The sequence below is a fragment of the Aptenodytes forsteri genome, unplaced genomic scaffold, assembly GCF_000699145.1.
Source record: "Aptenodytes forsteri isolate BGI_AS27 unplaced genomic scaffold, ASM69914v1 Scaffold523, whole genome shotgun sequence".
Lineage (NCBI taxonomy): Eukaryota > Metazoa > Chordata > Aves > Sphenisciformes > Spheniscidae > Aptenodytes > Aptenodytes forsteri.
In genome coordinates, this window is record NW_008794159.1 from 236,314 (window position 1) to 252,594 (window position 16,281).

The following is a 16,281-nucleotide window of genomic DNA, read 5'->3' on the forward strand; positions in this document are numbered from 1 at the left end:
GACAACCCCCCCCCCCCCCCCTCACACAGCTGTATGAAGGTAGTCCAAGGTTATGCTGTTGAAGTGGCTGAGAGGACATAATTAAAAGTAATTTATTGCCATCCTCTGTATGGTGGTTGACCAAGCTCTGTGCCATTTTGTGGGAGTTTGTTGTGCCCTTAGATCAGTGGCAGAATGCTATTTCACCAATTTACAGACCCTAATCATGCACTGTGTTGCGTTAGAGTGTGTTACCGATAATACTCAGCGGCTCTCCTGGCCCCGCAGCAAATAAATTACTGTGTGCAAGTCCAAATGTGGCGATTCCTCGGGCTGTCAGTCCTGTATATTTTCCAGACTTAATATTAACACTGAGTAAATGCTGATAGTAAGGCCAGGTGCAAACAAAAGTATCTCTATAGAAAAACTCTGGTGATCTTTCAAATGCTCGCAACCATGCACAGGAGTCACAGCAGCGATAAAAATGGTCCAGGACGTTGATTCCTTCTTCTGTTTTTGTGTTTACTCCTGTGATCTGAACTGCGCTACGTGCCATCTCATAGACAAAATAAATCTCTGCATTTCCCACGCAGCCGTAATTGAACGGTCACGGAGGCTGAGCTACCCTCTCCTCTCTGTAAACTCGCAGAGATTATTTCAAGTATCCACTTTTCCCAGGTGCTGCCCTGCTCCCTGGGCAAACAACCTCCTATTCTGCAGAAGAGGCGCATTTGATTAGAGATAGAATTTTCTACAAGAAGACTGGGATGAAGCCTGGAGAAAAGGAGTATGCCCGGGGTAAAATGAGATGAATTTATATTTGTCACATGAATTCCTCTCTGCAAGGATTTCTCATTTCCCTCGTTTCCCGCAAAAATCCTCCCATTTCGCACCTGTCCCAATTAGCGTGTGTCCACCTGCTCTGCTAAAAAACAGCTGCCCAGGCGGATAATTAATGCTGTGAGCTGGATAGTGGCTTCCCATCATTCAGCTCCTGTCTGTGATCCCCTGCTGCAGTAATAGCTCTGACAATTGCAATGAAACACGAGTGGTTTTTCCCCTGAGGGACCCTCCACTCATACCCTTTGAGTCACTTGTTGCCACATTTTTTCCCCTAGCCCTGTGTTTGGGAGAAATGCTGGCACCCAGTTGTTATTGCTGGGAGGACAAGCACCTGAAATATGGGATGCCGGAGCACATCCCAGGAAGGGCAGGAGGGAAACGGGCCCTCTGGTCCACAGGGGTCTCTCCTACCCCACTGCAGAGATGGGCCTGTCACATTTCTGATTTTGAGACCAAGAGAGTCTGCAACTGCTACGTGGCTGTATCCTTGTCTTCTCACTAGCAGGGCAGAGGAAGGGGCTCCTGTCTAGCCACACCACACACACCCCAATTGTGTATTTTTCTTTGCTGCTTCTTGTTCAAAATCTGTTCCTATCGTGGGTGTTTGGGTTAAACCAGGTGGCTGCTCAGGCAGCTTTCCGCCCCAAAACTTTCACAGCTGGTTCATACGAAGGGCACCGAGGGGTTTATGGCTGCCAGGCATCCCTCCCGGCTGAATGCACGGGGCTGGCCGCGAATCAAAATGAGTCCTCAGATTTTGCAGGAGGCTGAAAAAAGGATATGTCACATTAAGGCAGATGTGGACATCTACAGAAAATCTAAATATATTTACCAAAATTACATCTAGAAATGTATCTGCCAGGTGTCTCTCATTTCTGTACCACCTCGCTCCTGAACACCTTTTACTTTTCCTACTGGGATGCGTCATAGCAGGAGGGTACTGACTTGGTGTGATTGGTCCAGAGAAGGACAACGAGGCTGGTGAGCGGTCTGGAGAACAAGTCTTATGAGGAGCGGCTGAGGGAACTGGGGTTGTTTAGCCTGGAGAAAAGGAGGCTGAGGGGAGACCTTATCGCTCCCTACAACAGCCTGAAAGGAGGTTGTAGCTAGGTGGGGGTCGGTCTCTTCTCCCAAGTAACAAGCGCTAGGACAAGAGGAAATGGCCTCAAGTTGTGCCAGGGGAGGTTTAGATTGGAGATTGGGAGAAATCTCTTCACTGAAAGGGTTCTCAAGCATTGGAACGGGCTGCCCAGGGAAGTGGGTGAGTCACCATCCCTGGAGGTATTGAAAAGACGTGTAGATGAGGCGCTTAGGGACGTGGTTTAGTGGGCATGGTGGTGTTGGTTTGACGGTTGGACTCGATGATCTTAGAGGTCTTTTCCAACCTTAATGATTCTATGATTCTATGATTGCAGCCATTTCTGCAGAGCGTACTGACTTGGTGTGATTGCAGCCACTTCTGCAGCAACTGATTTTGATGTTGTTTTAATAAATGTGACAGTTTTGGTGTTGATGCTGGCATACTTTTGCCAATTAGCTCCAGGATGAATGAGTTAATCAGTGTTTGGGCTGGATGAGGTCCTACTTTTATTCTTGGTTAGATGCTTAATTTATAAAAAGCGAAGAACTTATTAGTCAGAATTGTACATAACAGCTCAGATTATATCTGAGAAAGTCAAAACCACTAAGTGATGCCACTTTTATTGATTTAATTGAAGTAATTTGGAAAACTTTATGTATTCTCTAATGTGTTTTAATGGTTAAATAGATAGGGATGATGCTAATCTTTTTCTCTCATTTTCTATGATACTTGCAAATGCTATTACTACATAGCTTTATTTTTCTGATTTTATATAGGAAGAGCCCAATATTCAAGCTAGATTTCATTATGAGCTGCTCTTATTTACTCATAAGAAAGGGAGGTAGAGGCAAGGTGGCAGGATGACAATATAAAGAAAGGTTAAAAGGAAAGCAATTTGCATGAAAAATTAGTACATGAGTAGGTTCATCTGCACTACAATGTTGGAGTTTCACTTAAAGAAAAATCAAACAGTCCTTCCTAAAGTACCTATGGTCCTACTTTTTTGGTCTTAACCATAAGCCCCGGTAGGTTTTACAGGTGAGGTCTACAGCTGCAAAATGGGACACTTGTCTGGAAAACACAGGATGGCGGCTATAAAGCATTAACCCCCCATCTCACATCAAAGTCCCCATCTACCTCAGTGAGATGATAGGTTCGAGGGAATGGCTTTCCGTAAGCACCCCAGATTCAGAGCACCCATTGCCTTCAGCAGCTAGTCCCTTCAGGAAGCTTTATAGGATTAGCGGCAGCAATGTCATTTACCAATACAAAAAGATAACAACTTTAAAAGTTGGTGCTTAACTGGGCGTTTCTGCTGACATGATCTTTGTACTACAGCTTATGCTGCTGCATTCAGGGTTCAGACATTTGTAGTGTTCTGGGTGAAGACCTGCCCTAAAAGTGCAGCGCACTGTAAAAATGCACCCTCTTTCCTACACCAGAATTAACTCTGGCCAGCCCAATGCAAGACACACAATTGTCCTGGGGAGCTTAAAGTTGTCTTTCAGGCTTTCTGAAGAGCCGCCGACAGCATTTTCTGCACCTGCACAAGCACTGCCGGGAAAAGATGTGCGAGATGCCGGGCTCCAGCTCTTCAGGGTCCCGTCCGCTCCCGCTGGCTGGGAGTTGAGAAGCCAGGACTCGTGAGGCGCACCGAGACCTCAGGGGACAGAGCCCTGTGTTTGCTGCAAGCAGGATGTCAGCCTGCAAAGTCTTACTGGTCTCACTGGTCAACAAAAGGGACTTTTTCTTGTCCATGAGGTCAATGCAAACACCGTGTCGCACCCCCACAATAAACACTTTCCCGGAGAACCCACAGCCTGTGCTGTACGGAGAAGGTGGGAGTAAGGGATGGTGGGGTGGCGACAAAGGGAAGGAAAGGAGTCACTCATCTGTAGCCATGTAATTATTATTTTTAAGCAAATAGAGCTTTTGAAAATGTGATTAAGCAAACAAGGGAATAAAGTAAAAATCTGAATTGCTAACTAAAAAACCCCACAATGTGCTTGTTGTGATATCATGTTGAGGGATAAACTAATTCAGTCCTAGCAGTTTTCTTTTAATAATTTTGATGCTCAGTGTAATAACCACAGCTAAGAAAAAAAAATTAAGAAGAAAACCCACCCATTTTAATCAGCCCAGACTATTGCGCCTTGGGGTGCATTTCAATCGCCCCTATGCACAGGATGCCTGAGACAATTGTCCTGCTTAATAGGCATTTTCCACAGCACACTGTGAAATGATAATGCTAATTATCATGAAGATAGATTTAAAACCCTCCGTCTAGGGCACCGCACCTTGAAATCAGGCAGCATTCATCATCAGCATCAACCCTCGCCGCTCAGGGTTGCTAATGACTTGTGAAGCTCCCTCCGTCCCCCCGCTGCCAACAGCGCTCCAGCGCTCACCTGATGGTAAATCGCCTCCCAGTTCTCCCGCAGTGCTCCCCAGCTGCTCACACTGGCCGCTTTCTTGTCCAGGTAGACTCTGATGTGCTCCTCCAGCTCCTGGTTGACCTGCTCGAGAGCTCGCACCTTCTCGATGTACTCCACCAAGCAGACATTCAGGCTCTCATAGGAGAGACCCCTGCCCTTCTCCAGCCCCGGGGCAAGGGGCACAGTGGTGGAGGAGCTGCGCAGACCCTGGAGGAAGACGCTGCTGATGCCCAGGGCTCTGCGGGACACTCGGGTGCCCAAGCTGCTCACGCCACCAGTGGGGACGGTGCCCACGTAGACGCCAGGGGGTCTTGACAGGGCTCCTCCGCCCCCGATGCTCACCCGGCGGCCGGGGGCCCCCGAGCTCTCGGCCGCGGAGGAAGAGGGCTGCTGCCCCAAGAAGGACGACCGGCGCCTCGGCAAAGGCATGCTGCTGCTCCAGCCCACCGAGCACCGCCTCTCAGCCCGGCCGCCTTGCCCCGCACTGGCGGGAGGGATGTGCCGAGCCCAGCAGGTTGGGGCTTGCGCGGGGTTTCAGCTTTGTGCGACGGCTTTCTGGAAGGGAGGCTTTGTGTTGCCTGGAAGCACCCGTCACATTGTCTGGGTGGCCGCTGGGTCAGCAATCCCATTTCAGGGGAAATCTCCCTGCTGCTGCTGCTGCAAATGTGGCAGATGAAAAGCACAATGGTGTTTACAGGGACAGCAGGACAGGGATTCAGTACAAAGTACGTGTTAAAATACGAGCGGTGTTTTCTACGCTGACACCCAGATGATTTCCTACCCTTATACGCACAGGTATCTAAACATATTACAAACGCATTGGCTGCTTGCACCCATGCTTGCTCCAGACAGAGTCTCCTGCAGCAAGGTGTTACCTAAAGTTAGCAAAACCCAAACTTTTGAGGAGCCAGCAGAGCCACGGCCAAGCTGAGCCGAGCCAGCCTTTCACTGCCACAAAGCCTCGAATGCTCCCTCGGCCCTGCTCTAGCTTCTGGATTTCTCTGTGCTTTGGCTTCACCACCCGACCAAGGCACGTTGCCCCAAACCCAGCAGATTTTAACTAGCGACAAACACCCTCATGTCTACCCCTGCTCAGTCAGTTTAACGTCACATTATCAACTGCACTTGGTCTGTTCAACAAGGGCCCATTTCACTTTGACTGCATGACGTGGTGACAAAGTGAGGCAACTGAACCAAAAGAAAAGGGCAAAACAATCCCTGAGACTTATTGCAGGGGATGGGGGAGTTTCCCCTTGCTCTTCTTTTTATGTCACTGCTCTTCAGCCACTACTGATCAGGTGGGTAGTTTATAGGTATATAAGTAGGACGTGTTCATGGTACAGTGGGATCCTTCACGATACCATGTTAGGTATAGCTTTTTCTACCTACACACAGGGATGCTTCACAGCCAGGATGCCAGACTTGTTCCAGTGTAGGATTACCATGTGCACATCTTTGTAGGCATGCCTGTAATGTGCTGATGTTGGGCATTGCCCTAATGCAGTGTAGGTTTGTACAGGGGCGGTGGTGAGTCTTTGGCGAGATGGAATACAATCAGAAATCCCTGTCTTCCGTGGGTGCCTAATCCTGGCTCGCCGGGTTTGTGGCTGGAGTTTGTTTTGCTTGTTTTTTAAGTTTGAGAACTGCGAGACTGCCTACAGTCAGGTCACCATTTCCCGGTTGTGTGAAGCATGGGAATAGTGCAGCATCTCACAGCTTTGCAAATATTTTTGGCTAGTTTCTAGGCATTCTGCATTTAGATTACCAAGCAAACTGTGCTGGCTAAATGAGAGGAATCCTCCAGTATTTCTTACACAACATTTTCAGTGTACTTGCTCTGTGTCAAATAAAAAAAAAAAATCTGCCTTGCAAAAGCAATACCGCGTACAGAAAACAAATGTAAAAATATGGACTTTTTTTGCAAAGAACTGAATTTAGTTCTCTGTAGCCTTGTTCTCTCTTTCCACCTCCCTGTTGAAATAGAAGATGAAGGTCCTCATGAGATTGCTTTCGCTCTTGGTAAGACCCTCAGGAAGTTTTTACTCTATAATCAACCAGTGATTTCCAGGAGGCTGTTTAGTATTTGATCATGAGGATTGCAGATACCATATTGCATAGTGTTTATCCCATGGTGAAAAGATATATTCCCAAAGTGCCCATCCATGTCCATACACAGCCATGTCTTCCTGCCTGCCCCGGTCACCTCGTAGGGAAGCAGTGCATTACTCTCTGATTCTGAGCAGAAAATCAAATACCTAGCAGAGTCCCTATAACATTACAATTTTCTAATTTTAGGAGGCCGGTGGCCCACATTCAGGTTTGTGCCTCGGCACAGTAGAAGTGCACGTGTAGGACAGGGAGAAAGGAGGGGCGACAATGCCTCTGTGGCCCCCCCCATCCCGGGGGGAGCCATGTCTTGGTCCGATTCCAGTCATCATTTAGTAAAGTTGTCAGGTTGCTCTGACTAACCGCAGCCACCGGGACACTGCTGGCAGGTGGGAACAGCTGGACCAGATGTGCCACTGCTATAATTCCCTTTTCTGGTACCAGCTGTGGCTCACCTTGAACAAGGCATATGGTTAACGATGCCACGCTAACCCTGTCCTGCCCGAGCCTCCCTTTTACGCAACCAAGCGATAAACCTGAGCAGCCAGTGGCACGGAGCAGCCAGCTGGAGCAGGGGGCAAACTCCCTGCTGTCTCACAGCCTGCTCCTGATGAAGTGAGGAGTGAAGGTAGAAAATAATCTACAAAGACTGATGGCCAGAGGTGGGGAGAGGACGGCCGAGACCTCAAAGGACGGAGGCCATTTCACTTGCCGAACAATACAAAAAAGGCAATTTGAGAAGCAAAACTGAAAATTGGTCCCACGGTAACAGTTCTGGGTTACTCAAAGAGAGAGCATTGATTTAGGCAAAGTCACTCCATGTTCCATGTTAGCGTCTCCTTGTAACAACCTATTTGTAATCCATCATTTAAGCTTTGTTCACCCCTCCTAGTCCCCTAACACTATTACAGCCTGCAATCTAGTGCTTAACTGGGTAGGACTGAAATGCCATTTTGCTCTGAAACACTGTGTTTTCATTCCTAAGCGGGGAAAGAAAGTCTCAGAAAGGAGAGCGGGGTATGATGAAACTTGATTCAGTGGCACTAGCAGTCTAAGCACACAAGATATAAATAAAACAGCGGGGAAGTGGAAATGTGGTCAAAGCCACAGCATTCTATTGGTGGGAGTCCTTAGTCACCAGATTTCAAGATTTCTGATAAATTCAAAGGAGGTTTCTGTTCCTTTGAAGGAGACATTCTACATGCCTTCTTTTGAGGCTGTTTGCTCTGCAGGAAATAATTCAGGACTCATTGGGCCGGAGTGGAGCAGCTGTGAGTTCAACGTGTAGTGTGGTTAGGACATTTATGCAGGAAGAAAAGTCATTCTTGTCCTTGCTCATGTAAAATAGTTTGGGAGCTCAAAATGGAACTTGGCTTTCCTGTTTAAGTCTGAAGAAGGTAACATAAAAAAGTCATGGGGCAACATTACTACCCCAACGGGTTTGCCCATGTCTTGCGTGGCCCTGGATTCCATGGGTGCCTCAGGTTCGTTTATCATCCCACTGTAGCCCAGCTCCCCTGCTCTCCCCCTGCCGGGCTGGCAGACCCTGGCTGATTTTTACTGGAAGGGAGACTCTGGAGGGCTTGTCCCAGTCAGTGCTCAGGCGGTGCTGGAGTCATGCAAAGGATACAAGACTAGCACATGAGCCGTACGGACTGCTTCTGGCAACCGAGCTGGTCCTGTCTGATTTGTATTCTAGCTTGGCAGTCTAAAGGAAAGGAGTGACCAAAGTAATTTTACAGCAGGAGAAGGGATGGTCACCGAGCAGGAATGCTCATGGCCAGGCTGAGTGATGTCACGCAGGATGCAGGATGCCATACCCAACACATGCTGCCTGCACCAAAACCAGCTTTATCTAATATTCTTCCAGACCAAGTATATTTAGCAGCAGATGGTAAATGACAGTGAAGAAAACAGTCCATCTGACAGGTGTTTTGCTTAGAAATACCTTTATTTTATAAAGCCACAGTTTGTTCTGTAAAGTTTTACCACACTTATAAAAAAGGGGCTGACAATTCTGAGGGAGAAACGAAAAGCTGAAAACATTTCTTGTAATTCAGGGTTACACAAAGGTTATATTTATAATATATATATTTATTTATAATTTGGAGACAGTAGAGATGAAACTGCAATACACGGGCAGCTGTGGGGTCATATTTCAGAGACTTGCTCATGTCCTACAAACAGCGTTTCTTGACAGAAGGGGTTCACGAGGACCATCCCGCTGTCGCGGTAGTCGCCGTTGGCGGGGGAGCGTGGCCCGGGCAGGGGGGCCCTGGAGAAAGACAGAGGAGCGGGGGTAGGAGAAAGACAGAGAAGCGGGGTGAGCACTTCACATCCCCCACTCTCCGTGAGCACACAGGGCACTCTGCACTCTGCTGCGAATGCAGGTGAGAAATGGACTGTTATTTTTATCGCTTCTCGCTTCTCTCCAAAAGTGCCTGAATTTTGGGGGCCCTGGCTCCCCGAGAGTGAAGTTTGGTGAGCCGGTTTTGCCCTTCTTCAGGCAGAAGGAGCCATGAGTAAAGAGCTCCTCTGATAGTCAGGCTGATTCTTTCTCAGTCTGGGGACCCAGAAGTCAGATGCACCAAACTTCAGGTTCCTTAGAATATGAACCCATCCCGCTGTCGCGGTAGTCGCCGTTGGCGGGGGAGCGTGGCTCGGACAGGTGGTCCTAGGAGAAAGACAGAGAAGCGGGGTGAGCACTTCACATCCCCCACTCTCCGTGAGCACACAGGGCACTCTGCTGCCCTGTGCGAATGCAGGTGAGAAATGGACTGTTATTTTTATCGCTTCTCCCAATCTTCCAAAAGTGCCTGAATTTTGGGGGCCCTGGCTCCCCGAGAGTGAAGTTTGGTGAGCCGGTTTTGCCCTTCTTCAGGCAGAAGGAGCCATGAGTAAAGAGCTCCTCTGATAGTCAGGCTGATTCTTTCTCAGTCTGGGGACCCAGAAGTCAGATGCACCAAACTTCAGGTTCCTTAGAATATGAACTTTCACATTCTTTTTTTTTTTCTTCACTTTCATGACATATTGCAACAGTTTCCTGTCTATCAGCTGGGCTTGACACCTCAAAGATGCATCTCCAGCTTTTTTTTAAGGTCAGAAAACCACATATATGGTTCTAAGCTACCCGAGCATGCCCCAGTTCAGTCATGTTCTGATCAGGTTTAAATGACTCAGATGACAGCTTTTGGACATCATCCTATATGTGAATAGGCCTATCATTCAATTCTTGGTAAGTCTAGACCAGGTCCTGCCTTAGCTTGAGCAATATGATTGCCAGCAAAGTGGAGCTAATGAAGCAACTGTGAGTGCTTGTCTAGTCACATCTTAGAGATTCCTTTCTAAACACATCCATTTTTTTTTATTTAATGAGATGACTTAGTCAGCTAGCTGATCTGAAAATCACTTTAGCATAAACCCAAACTCTCCACTAGGTTTTAAATACCTTTGAACTAAGCTAAATTATTCTTCTCTATCTCTGAGGCCAGAGAATACATCAGTAGTATCACCTGCCCATATATGAATAATCCCACTGAACCAGTCAGATCCCTTAAGCAAAGGCTGATGAGTATACACCACCACTACACACTGTCATATATTGATATTTTGATTGCTTATATACTGGGAACACTCACCCCCTGAACTGGTATTTGAGAAGCTATAGGCAGCTCCTGAGACATAAATGCACAAAATTTTTTTTCATTATTAACTCTCACTACCCCCCCTTATCTGATGCTGCGTGGGACACACACAATAGACAGATTAGAATGACTGACTGTCAGTAACAAGCCAGCCCAAAGAGCTCTGCTAAGCAGTCATGGTATGGCTAGACATTGGCCGTAGGCTCAAGAGGAAGAGAAACCTGGGAACAAATTCCCCTAGAGGTGGTTAACTCCTGTGAGCACACAGCAATATGGAACATATTCCATATGGTGGTGTTGGGTTGACGGTTGGACTCGATGATCTTAGAGGTCTTTTCCAACCTTAATGATTCTATGATTCTGTATCTGCAATAGGATGGCAATCTGGTTTTGGTGACATAGTTATCCCATCTTATACATGTGTATAAGGGGTGAGTCCTTCTCAAAAAGCTGTTTCCCTGAATATGCATAGGGGTTTCAAGGCTTTATTAATATGACTTCTTCTCCCCTTCTCCCAGCACGGCTTCAGTTACAGTTTTCAGACACTAGTTCTGCAAGTGAGGTACCTCTGAAGTCTCCAGGGACTGGATCTCTCTCGGTAACTCTACAGCATGCCTGTTGAAGTAGTCCATGGTAATAGCATTATTCCAATAGCTCAGATTGTTTTCTGGGTTGGATGTCTTTTTCTTCCTCCTCATGCAGCAGACTGTCAGCAGAACTGCTGTCAATAGAAACATGTCAAAAATGTGGTTATTTTGTTTCAGTAAGGACTCATCAGTACCATGGATTTGTTTTTTACGTTACTAAAGGAAAGGCCTAGTGACCTTCATTCATATGATTCACTCTCAGGCAGATCTAGCTCTTTCCTAACAAACCTCACAGAATTAAGTCAGAATCTGGGCCAAGCGGATGAGGCTTTGGGCTTGGCAGAATATGCAGTTTTTACTTTCTTTTTGATGTGAGTTTATAATCTTCAAGATGTGGCTGCCTGGCTAATGAAAAGCTTTGGTGTTGTAACTGATGGTATTTTAATACCTAAGCAGGGATTTATAGACCCTCTAGGACAGAGGGCACTCCCCAGGGACTGTGAAGGATGCCTCTGCACAGATCTTTTCTGCTTCTAGCGTGTTCAGACGCTGCAGCGATGAGCACATTAGCAAATGGGCAGTGAGAGACACCTGCCCTAGGCTCAAATACCAAATTCATAAACGCACGTAGTTGCATGTCTTCAATACCAAATGCTTCTGCCCTGAAGTGCCACTGATCCCTGCCCCTGTCACCTCACATTCATAACTTGGATTTTGTGACCATGCTCCAAAACATCAGTGACCAGCAAGGGGAACAGATGGGCTCTTGAGCGGGATGAGACAGTGATGAGGTGGCGTGGAGATCCCCTCCGGCACCTGTCTCACGTAGCTTGTGCTTCCAGGGCAGCATTAACCCCATAGCTGGGGTTTTCCTGCCTGTCTCCATCAGCTGTATCAGGATGTGGGATCTACTGATAAGCGTAATCCATTCCCCACACTTGCCTGGGCATTGGTGGTGCCTGAGCCTGGATTTTTTTTCTTATCTGCGGAGCACACTTAAGCTTCTGCAATCTGAAATATTTGAGCTTAAAGTAGAGCAGTTAGGCAAGATGAAGTGACCAACGAGTGAAACTTGTTGATACAATTGTCTGCCTGGTCTCAAAGCCACGTGCACCCCCCTGACCGCAGAGGTGCCAGGATAACGCTTCCCCAGCGGGCGGGCTGAACACAAAGCTGGTTGAATGTTATTTTCTGGAATTGCTTTCTGTTTAGTCATCTCTGTTGCAGTTCAGATGGGTAATCTTGGCAATTTTACGAAAGCCAGGCAAACCCACTGTAATGAACTTACTGCTCCCACTGGTCCTTGCTCAGGCAGAAGCTGAAGCATGTACAAGGGTTTGTTCAGAGGAGTAATGCATAAGCTCTGTGTGCTTATCTTACACCTCTGGAATCAATTGACCGGTTGTGCTTGTAATCTACCTGATTTATACAGACAGACAGGTAGCTGGCCATGTACTTACTTTGATTTGTACCTGTGAAATAGGGAATGCACTGCTGTAAATTCACTCCATAATTTCTAAACCCCTCATGGTAGAAAAGAAGAGAGAAAATATTCATGAAGCAGAAAAATATATTATTTTCTCAGCTACAGCCAAAATTATTTATTAGAATTATAGCCCAGAGGAAACAAAAGACTGCAGAGAGGTCAAAGCTGCTTTGTATGTTTTGACAAACATTGCAGCTACCCATATGCTGTGGGTCTAGCTTCTTATCCTGTCTACTCACATAAAACGGCAATACAAAAGTGCAAGGCTAGAGCTCTATTTAAAACAAAAGAATAAGCTACTAAGAAAAAAAAAATTAACGGGTTTGAGTTCAGGCAGTTTATGTTTCATTCAAAGGGAAAGGTGAGCTTATGCTATAAATCTTCTTCCAAAACTAATGGAAAAATCTCCTGCGCTGTTCCTGCGTATTTCAGAAAAGCAGGTCATCATCAAACTTACTATTGTCTTTGACTCATATTGCTTCAGTCTTTCTATCACCAATAACTTCATTTGCCGACAGCCCGACAGCGCGACTCCTGCTGCTGCGCCCGTAGGCAGGCATCCCATGGGGGACAGCAGAACTGCTCTCCCTGCCCGGAGAAATGCCCATCCTCCTGAAGGGCTGCACCTTTGCTCCCTGCTTTGCTGCTACCCTCTCTGTGTTGCAGCCCAGCCTGCAGGCTCATTAAGATTATAAAGTGAAGCAGGACCTACATTTAGTCCTCCCCACTGCTGGCGAGAGCCAACAGACCTTGGAGCTTTTCGGTACTCCAGTAACAAGTGCTCCTTAAGGCACAGAGCATTTTTGAACGTGCCTGAGGATATGAGAGCCCCAGTAAAGCCAGCTGTATCGCTGTGCAAATATTTTGAAAGACTGAGGTTTTACAGCTTATAAAAGGTTGTGGCTGCTGACAGAGGAGTATCAGATTTGGGTTTTAGGGGCTGGAAAGCCAGTGACACTGAGTTGAGGGAGATCTCTGCTTCTTCCAGCAGGAAATGGCCTTGCCATGTACAGATATGGTTGCTATACAGCAATAATGCTCTCTCCCTTAATTACACTCTTTTGGTCTCCAACCTTAGTGCGCACACAAGCAAATGGATGGAAGACCATGGAAAACGTGTTCCTGAGCTTCCTCGAATATAACATATTTTAGCAGAAGGCTGTCTACCTAAGCTGCCCCAATTCAAAGCGGAGGAGACCTGATCTAAGAGGGAGAGGACAACAGGGCTGGAATGGGGTTATTCCCTCCTCACCTCATATTAACTACCCTTTTGGGGCATATTTCAGTGAAATTAATGTAGCTAACATAGGACCGCTCACTTCCAGAACAATACTAGGAACGATATTTACCGATATTCTTAGGTATCTATTTGCTCCCATGATTAGAATTATGTGTATTACAGAAAAAATCTCTTTCCAGACAGACAGTTGTGATGGCCAGCGAGGACATATTAAGTAGATGAAATACATAGAGGGCAGAGATGGTTTGGAAGGGAGAAATGGCAATAATAACAACAATGGAGCTAAAGAGAGAAACAATAGCTGCAATACCCCACTTATCTTTCCTGGTATATTATGTGATGTCCTTGTAAGGACGAGAAAGTGCTGTTGTTCAGTGCTGCCATGTATCACCTCTGTTTCAGAGATGGCCAACCCTTCGGGCAGAAAAAGGGCTAATTGTTCTCTGCTTTTCAAACTCTCACCTGGATGCTTTCCGGGAGTCAGAAAAGCTAAACCGACTTTTCCCTTTGCCTGCTCCATGTTAAAGTCAATAGCGAGTGCCACGAGAAGGACACTTCAGCGTTGTCCCTGTGTCAGCCTGAAGCTCCCCGTACAGCGATTACAATACATGTTAGGAAATATCAGGGGTCTCTGCAATTTTGTGGACACTGGAGGTTCAGGGAGTTCAGAAGCATTTCTAACCTGTATCCTCTGACTTGCTGCTAGTCTGGAGGGAGAAAAGTCAACCCACACGTTCAGGGACTAAAAGCTGCTGACAAGCTCTGGCTCTGACGCTGGCTTCTTTCTGGTCCTAAGGCAAATTACATCTGCATTATCTGTCCCCCCACCCATGAAACAGGACATAATACATCCCACAAATGGGAGAAATGAGATTCTTACAGATTTACAGGTTTCTAGGCTGGTAGGAACATGTCCATCATCTACTCTCACCTGCACAACACCTGCACACCAGGAGACTTTCACCTGTTAACTTAACCATAAACTGTATTTAAGGTACAGCACGTCTCATAGGAAAATACCCAGCTTCATTTAAGGACATGGAGTGACCGAATATCCATCCCATTCTCACAAAGTTTGTTTCAATACTTAATTCCCATCGTGAGGACATGTTTACATTCCCCTTGTTGTCTAAATACCTCCAGCTTTATCCGCCGCCTCCTCAATCTCCTTTTGTCTTTTTTATTAAAAGCTTCCACTATGCTATCAGAAATGTCCCCCATAGATGTGGGCTTCAGCCTCTTCTTGGACTACACGATGGCACAAGTGGAGTTATGTTGCATTTCTCAGCTCTTAAATCATTCGCATGGCTCTTTTCTAATCTTCCAATCTCTTTTTAAAAACATAAACCACCAGGATTATACACCATATTCAATACTGGCCTCATAAATGCAGAGTAATGAGATCATACCAACTCCCTACAGTTTCCTGAGAGTCTTCTGTCCTTTCTTTCAACTCACTTAAATATTCTACCAATTTTATATAGCTGCATACCCCCTTCCCCCACTCTCCAGCTCCCACGTAAAACACGATGTTAGCAGACCTGAACGTTGCAAGCACTTATAAGTCAGGAGATATTCAGACTGAAGGATGTTAATTTACTTCTCCCTGTGCCTGCAGATCATAAGTTTCTACAGAACCCTTGCCTCAATGACTAAAATAGTGTTTTTTCCATATTTCTTTCAATTTCCCTCATTTACTGTGGTCACCTATAGTAGTACAGCCTTAGCTGTAATACAGGCATCACGATGGGTTTGGTTGTTGACCACAGCTGCTGACATCTGGAGACAGGAGGGTCTTCTTCAGCTCAGCCTGAGCTCACACCTGGGGATTAGACTCAGGGCTTGGGATCTCTCTCGCTTCAGACCGGGAAGCAAATGTTCGTAGGTTTTGCAACGGAGAAAGTGGGTGAGATAATTTTGGAGCGTGTCCCACTGCGTGAAATGTGAGCTAAGTGGGGTTAGGTCCAAGGCAATTCTTCATACATTCTTTGAGTTCTGCTGATGCCTGCGTTCGGAGGCTCAGCCTTCCTCTCGCGTTTTCCCGTGTCAGCAGAACTGACTGACTGAATTGACTTCTGCGCATCTGATTTGCAAGTTTCTGTTCTTCCACATTTTATCATGTCATTCTGTAATTACTGGGAGTCCAAGAACCAGGATGGCAGGTTTTAAAATGAGTTCATATTGTGTCTTGCTCTGTATTGCAGAGACAGGCACCCACACATGTACAAATGCACATGCACAAAAATGTTCAAGGCTGCCTGAAGGACACCGCAAAAACAACTCAAACTGTGACGTGCAGAAAACACTGATATCAGTGTTATATATGACTTTGCTTTTCTGGGAATGCAATGATACAGAATCCTTCATTTTTGCAGCTCTCAAATGGGGTTAGCAACATTACCCCAGTTATTTCTACCATGAAACTGAGGTACGAAAAGGTGAAACAATTTCCTCAGGTTCACGCAGCAGACGTGGCTCACGCATTCAAATTCAAAGCATTACTTTTCTGGCTAGCATTTTCTGCTGGTTTTGACTGGGATAGAGTTACTTTTTTCCATAGTAGCTTGTATGGGACTATGTTTTGGATTTGTGCTGGAAACAGTGTTGATAACACAGGGATGTTTTCGTTATTGCTGAGCAGTGCTTACACACAGTCAAGGCCTTTTCTGCTTCTCACACCACCCCACTAGTGAGTAGGCTGGGGGTGCACAAGAAGTTGGGAGGGGACACGGCTGGGACAGCTGACCCCAACTGACCAAAGGGATATCCCATACCATATGACGTCATGCTCAGCGTATAAAGCTGGGGGAAGAAGAAGGAAGGGGGAGACGTTTGGAGTGATGGCGTTTGTCTTCCCAAGTAACCATTACGCGTGATGGA

General features: G+C 46.4%; 2 protein-coding genes across 2 annotated transcripts in view; both read right to left on the reverse strand.

The window, feature by feature from the left end:
- Positions 1 to 4,864, reverse strand: part of BFSP2 (beaded filament structural protein 2) — a 20,993-nt gene extending 16,129 nt beyond the window's left edge. The window contains exon 1 of the mRNA XM_009280366.1: positions 4,312 to 4,864. Within this exon, the coding sequence (XP_009278641.1) occupies positions 4,312 to 4,767 (456 nt within the window). The 5' untranslated portion in view covers positions 4,768 to 4,864. The remainder of the gene's footprint in view (positions 1 to 4,311) is intronic.
- A 3,554-nt stretch (positions 4,865 to 8,418) lies between these two features.
- TMEM108 (transmembrane protein 108) overlaps positions 8,419 to 16,281 on the reverse strand; it is a 163,852-nt gene continuing 155,989 nt past the window's right edge. Inside the window, exons 4-6 of the mRNA XM_009280375.2 lie at positions 10,655 to 10,809; positions 9,105 to 9,118; positions 8,419 to 8,704 (exon numbers count right to left, since the gene is read on the reverse strand). Of these exons, the coding sequence (XP_009278650.1) occupies positions 8,596 to 8,704; positions 9,105 to 9,118; positions 10,655 to 10,809 (278 nt within the window). The 3' untranslated portion in view covers positions 8,419 to 8,595. The remainder of the gene's footprint in view (positions 8,705 to 9,104; positions 9,119 to 10,654; positions 10,810 to 16,281) is intronic.